Source organism: Oxyura jamaicensis, chromosome 3 (assembly GCF_011077185.1).
Source record: "Oxyura jamaicensis isolate SHBP4307 breed ruddy duck chromosome 3, BPBGC_Ojam_1.0, whole genome shotgun sequence".
NCBI classification, from domain to species: Eukaryota; Metazoa; Chordata; class Aves; order Anseriformes; family Anatidae; genus Oxyura; species Oxyura jamaicensis.
This window is the reverse complement of record NC_048895.1, coordinates 1,424,406-1,430,899: the sequence shown is the minus strand read 5'-3', so window position 1 is coordinate 1,430,899 and position 6,494 is coordinate 1,424,406. Positions and strand designations below refer to the sequence as shown.

General features: G+C 40.8%; 1 protein-coding gene across 2 annotated transcripts in view; it reads left to right on the top strand.

Moving 5' to 3' along the window:
• Nucleotides 1-6,494, top strand: part of PSME4 (proteasome activator subunit 4) — a 75,524-nt gene that overhangs the window by 13,819 nt on the left and 55,211 nt on the right. Inside the window, exon 1 of one of the 2 annotated variants that reach the window (XM_035321195.1) lies at nt 29-292. The exons of the other annotated variant lie outside the window; for it this stretch is intronic. Coding sequence (XP_035177086.1) covers nt 123-292 — 170 coding nt within the window. The 5' untranslated portion in view covers nt 29-122. Of the gene's footprint in view, nt 1-28; nt 293-6,494 lie in introns of those variants that run through there. 2 annotated transcript variants of the gene reach the window in all.

Genomic DNA, 6,494 nt, shown 5'->3' with positions numbered 1-6,494 from the left:
CGCGGCCGGCAGCCGGCCGCTCGGGGCCGTTCCGGGCCGCTCGGGGCCGTCCCCGGTGTGCCGTCACGGCGCCGCGCCGCCGCCTCAGCGCCGGGGGCCGAGCCGGGGCAGCGGCCGCGGCCATGGCGCCGCCTCAGAAGGAGATCGTGTACAACAAGCTGCTGCCCTACGGCGAGCGCCTGGAGGCCGAGGCCGGCCGCTTCCTGGCGCAAATCAAAGGCAACCTGGCGCGGGCCGTGCAGCTGCAGGAGCTGTGGCCCGGGGGCCTCTTCTGGACCAGGAAGCTCTCGACGTGAGTGTCCCCTGCCCGCCTCATACCGCCGCGGGACGGGCTCGTGGGGGGGGGGGAGCCGAGCCGGGGGAGCCGAGCCGAGCCTACTGGGGGTCTCCCCGGGGTCTCCTGGGGCTGTGGGGCCGGGGTGGGGCGGGGCCCGCCGCCCGTCCCTGTCCCGCACAGCCCGCCACTAGCTCGGAGGAGGAAAGCGGGGCAGAGGTGGTTTCGTTTCCTACAGCACGCCTGGCTCTGAGAGCCTCGACAATTTCATGAATCGGGAGGGGTTTTTTTTCTGTCGTTCTTTCTAAGCTATTTATTTCTGAACGCGTACTTGACCACCTGTTTGACCTCTTGCCTTTTTAGGCAAGTTGTGCAAGATATTATCTGCCTGTAGCTTCTGCTGTAGGAGCTCAAAGTCTTTCTCAAGGCGGGCTATCTGTTGGTTCAGTGTTATCAGGATTAAATTATGCCTTAATGCTCTGTAAACAGCGCCCAGCAGTAAGAAAAGCCCTGCTGTCTCGCCTCTGCTGGGGCATCGGGCACTGCGCGGCTCTGCCGTGTGCCTGTGAAGTGTTTTTAACACAATTTTGAACAGCTTGGTTCGATACAGTATCACTGAGCAGAGCCTAGGTTTCTGTTAGCGAGTTTTACAAAGCATACTTATGCTGTTTTCCTTGCCACTATTTTTGATACTCTGGCATTGAAAACGGCATCAGATGACAATGACTCCTGTAACTTCAATCAGTTAACCATATTTCCGTAGGTTGTTTTTGCTGTGATGGTATTTTCTCTGTGCTAGAAACGATGAACTATGTGCTTTTTGTAGAATTCACAGATCCTCACTTAGAATTTTCCTTTATGTGTGTGTGTATATATATATATAAACTAATTTAGAATTTAATACATACTGGGCAGCCAAATCTATTTGGTTCGTCTGTATTGAAATGTAAGTCTTTATACTTGCCAAGAGGCATTCTTCGATAGAATTACATTGACGGTTACAAAATGACTCATGTGTTTTCATTATGTGACAGTTTGAACCTGCTTGGAACTAGGTCAGTACTGTTTTTTTAAACTTTCCCCCTCAGCCATCTGGGAGCGTACGCTGGTTTCAGTGATACCTGTTGCCTTTGGACTAGTAGAACTTCATATACTAATCAAGCTGAGATAAACTGTACTAGTTCTTACGAAGAGAAAGATCTACTTTAGATATGAAGGCTAAACGTAGCGCACGATCCTACACACTTTCAAAGGATTTACGTTAGAATTACCCTGGTAGTCATTCTGTAAATTGTAATTACTGTTACCAGTTTAGGCTTTAGGGCAGTGAATTTAGCCTGTTGAGAACTGCTGCTGTGCTACCTTATGAATCACAGAAAGGTCAGGAGGCTCTAATTTGTGGTTTTCCACCTACTCTTTGAAGTTCTAATTTATTGTGTGTTTTGCAACTTGTCCGATGCCTTTCAGTCCTAAGATTTCTTTGTGGCATATTATGTGCAGTAAGACTTGGAATATGTTTGGATGCAGGCAGGGAAGGAAACAGTGGCATCAGTTTAAAAATAAGCTGGTAAACTTAACATGAGAGGTGTTTTGCTCTTCAGCTGAACTTGACAACGTACTTCTGTGGGATGGAATACTTTTATTAAAGTTTAGGCCTAAATGAAACACTTCCAAAGCATATAGTATTCTGATTTCATACCTAAGTCAAATTACAGGATATTGAGGAAAAAATAAATCTAATCTTTGTTGTCTGTTAATAGAGGGTAGTTCATCTCAGTGTCAGCTTAGTACCTTTTCCCTGCTGAGCAGCTCCAATAAATTTTACAGTTGTTTGATGGAGAAACATAAAGGATCCTCATCATGGTGAGATCTCTGCTTAGCCTTGTTGCAAATATCTGAATCATAAAAGACACAATTTTCACAGTATTCTGTGGATTAAATTATAATTCAGAATCATGTCCGACGTGTCTTTAAACTAACATTTTTATCTATTCATGAAATAATACAAATGTTTTTAGATGTACAAACACATGATTAAGTGGAAAAAAAAAACCTCTCACGTATTATAAACTAGTGTAGTTGTACCTCCTCAGGTACCCTGCAACTTTATACAGCTATGGGTGATCTCTGTAGAGTATGAAGAACAAAAGTGTAACTCAAATAATTTTAATTTAAAAAATTTGAATATCAGTTTCAATTTTGTGATGACAGATGAACCTGAAATCTTTTGTTTCTTATACTCTCAAGAAGTGAGAGCGTGACTTGCCCATAGTTACCTTAAAAGCAGCTGTTTCAGCTATCTGATGTCATGGTCTGAGGAGGAGGAAAAACAGGGGCAAAAATGGAGTTTATCAGGTGAAATGTGTCTAATCTAATTTGCATGATTTGCTGTTTATGTGTAATTTTCCATAACGTAAACAGGTCCTTTTGTTGGAATGCATATACAGAGTGTGGTGAGAACTTTCTTGTGAGGACAGGAATAGAGCAGTTACTTAACTAACTTGTGACTTAGTGGGACTTCTTATGCAAGTCAAACTGTACCTCAAAGACTAGCGTTCAAACCTAATCATTACCGCGAGACTACTCAAACTTTGGCTAGTAAAATCTGTATCTTACAAAACACTAATCCTGTTGTGAAAGCAGAAGACTGAATGCCAGTTGTTGTATAATGTGCCACAATGTCCAAAAAAAAAAAAAAAAAAGGCAGGTTGCTTCAAAATTATTTGCTTAAATGGACTTGCATCATACTTTTGCCTCTTAGGTCAAAAATAGGTTTCTTTTTCATTTTTTTTTTTCACTTTTTTACATTTTACTAAAAAAAAAAAAAAATGTTGTGCATAGGGTTTTTTTTAAAGCATAGCCGGTAAATGAGCCAATCAGTATAACATGAACATTTAACAGTTACAGCGCATGTGGTTGACTGCAGCCTGGAAAACACACCAGTGTCGTTCTGTACTTTTTACTTCAGTAGGTAAGGGTAGAATTTTTGGAGCTGAAGGACACCACTTCTGTTCCTGATGATGTAATTTTTGTGCTTGGCAAGTATGGGTTTATTACAAAATTACACGTAAGTGTAAGGTAAGAAAAAACGGAGCTCAACCATTCTGAATTATGGGAAAGCCTGTCAATCAGACTTTGCTGAAATATTTTAATCACTTTTGCAATATAAATCTTTTTTTTATTCTATCCTCATCTTTATCAGAAAAATGTAAGCCTTCTTTTGGATACATAATGGTTTTGTGCCTGTATGGTGTAAACATACATGTGATTTAAGTGGTTTTGGTGAGCATGATTCATTGTTTTCAATACCATTTGTCAAAGCAGCTTTAGGCCAATTGTAATCCTCTCCTGTGCATGAGAAATTGAAAGTAGATAGCTAGGAATTTAGGAGACTGCTCTATGCAGCTTCGTAAGTGAAGGCAATTTTTAACTGTAGCAGAGCAGCCAACTTCTAGGGTAATTTAGGCTGTCTGCTTGGTACAACAGTACACTTCCTAAAAATAGGTCTATTGTAATTGTGGAGTGAGAGATTGGGTACCTAATACTTTTAAAGGAGGGAGTTGGGTTTGGGTTCTAATTTTATTTTGTGTACAGAGACCTTGCACTCTGTGCAGAAAGGATGGAGCTGCAGACAGAATTTTCACTTCCTAATCACCTTTTATTTGCTCATAGCTGATCTTCAAATCTGAACCCAGTGACCAGCACAATGTAGCACAAGTTATCATTTTTATGGTTGGCTGATAGAGGTTGACAGACAGTTTCCTTACAGACGGAATCAAAAGGGCAACGGAATTAAGATTTCAAATAACACCTCAATGTAGTATTGCCTGCCTTCTTACAGGAAGTTTTTGATTTGCAACAGATTAGTTCTAGAATTAAATTATTATTTTTTTCCATTAACTAACCCAGTACTTTTTTTTCCTCAAGAGGAGCCACCATTTATATGGTGAACAAGCATATACATGATAGCCCCTAGCCATCCTGCAGGATTCGTGAAGAACTGGATGTATTCTCGCCTTTAGTAGTGGGAGTATCCTCTCCTGGGGATACTTCCGTTACATTTTGCTCATTTAATTTTGAGGAAAATGTGAGTAGTCCCTTTCTGGAATTAAGCATTTTCTGTGTGTCATCTTAATCCAACTGTGCAGCGAGACAATAATTGATGGTTTTAAAATCTGCTTTTTCATGTACATAAAGAAGCTGCATTTATGGGAGTAGTTTGGCATCTAGCTCCATTTCCCAGGCATCTTTGTATTCAGTACATTACTTTGTATTGTACTCTTTCCTCTGTTTCTTAATCAAACAGCACTTGGTATAGTAGAACTGCTGTTAGAAATGTCAAGAATGGTAACTATGCAAACGTGTGTTTTTTTTTTTTTGCTACATCCAGCAATGCTGACAGAGTCCCTGGATCTCTTGCGGAGTGTTTCTTTGTAGTTATAACTTACTTTTTCAGGCTTCTGCAGTTTTGTTTTTTCTTTAATAATACATCAAGAAATTAAATCACTATTATTTGTTACTCTGTACCTAACATTATGAGAGTAGAGATGTACATGTTAAGTGTATATGACTGAACGACGACAAAATGGAAGTCATAAAAGGTTAAAGTTGATTTCAGAAATGAGCTGTTAGTGTTCCTGTGTACCTGGTGTGATCTTTCCCAGATGTGTAGTGTCGTGAAAGGTGTATTTACCTTGTGTGAGTAAGCAGTTTGATCACTGCATCCAACGCTGTCTTCCCCTCTTAATAAACAGTAAAGGAAAGCTAAGAGGAAAAAAAAAATCAGTTGCACCCGTTGTTTTCTGAAGACTCTTTCTGCATTGTCTGTTTTATACATGTGGAAAGTGTAGCTGTTTGACTGTTTGTGGTCGGTCTGTAGGTGGGTGGTGTTTCTGGCTGATCCACATACCTCCTGTGGCAGAGGAGTGGGTTAGTTTATATTTCATTCATTTCCTTCTGGGTGTGAAAGGAGTAAAACACATTGAAATGAACATTAGTGACAATACTGCTCAGTAAATGCAAAATCCCCTGTTGAAATCAAGGGGAAAAAGAAAAAGGAAGTGACAAGAAGTGCTGTAGAAGCTCTTTTTTCTTCTCTGAAGACTAGCGATTATTGGTTTCCCCAAGCCCCACAGCTGTCCCACTGTGTATTCAAAGGAAGCTGGAGGAGGAAGATTGGAAAAAAATGTGAAAAGGAAAAAGCAAGGTGACTTACCAAAAGGAGTCAGTTTCCTGGAATAGATAAAGTTACTAGCTGTTGGAGATCCTGGCAGATGTGTTGTTTGTTTGTTTGTTTTTTAAATTGAGAAATGGGGAAGTGGTGGAGTAGAAAAAAAGTAGTCAAGCTGTTGTCCCTATCCTGTGTGCTCTTATGGCACTGTAAAGTATGCCTCGTGTGTTTTAGTGAGGGACCTGAACTTTATTTCTATGTGGTCAGTTTCCCCACTGGAAGGGCTGTGAGGAGTAAAAGCTTACAGAGAAGCAGGAAGCAGATAATAACAAACTGAACTTCTCAGTGTTGCAGGAATCAATTTCAGAAAACAAATTCAGAAATCAGGACAGTTAGCTTTGGTTTTGTTGTTAGCTCAGTAGCTGCTTATATTTGCCCCTCTAAGAATTACCTAGGCTGTATTACATCCACATAGGTTTCTTTCAGAGATCGTCTTTTCACGCAGTGGTTCCCGTGTAGATAGTCTGCAATGTTGGCTGTCCCACATACCAAATAAGTGGTGTGAGATCTGGCATTCTTCACATTACCAGAACAAGCCTCAATGCTCCACTGATGTATATTTAACAACAAATCAACCCAAGCTCTCCTGAATCTTTTAAACAAAAAGAATCAACAGGCTTCTGCAGAAATTGTTTTATAAGGGGTCGTATTTTGCACTCTTTGTCTAACAGCTACTTGGAGGGCAACGTATTAGTAGTGTTTCTTATGACTCTTTAAGGGTAGTTGGAGCAGTAATACAAAGGAAAAGTGTGCTTCTCAGGTGAGTAGTAAGTTGTAGTGGTGTGACGTGTAAAATGCTGCATTAGAACCTTATATAACTTTTGTTGGAGGAGGTTATTTTTAAAAAGTTAAATGCATTCCTTTTTTCAATCTACGCTTGAAAATAGCAAGCACCTCTTCCAAACTTAGCCCTAATGGAACTATACCTTTTAAAAATAGTAAATAAAGGAACAGCAGCAAAGCACACCACCAGCAAAGGTCAGTGTCTAA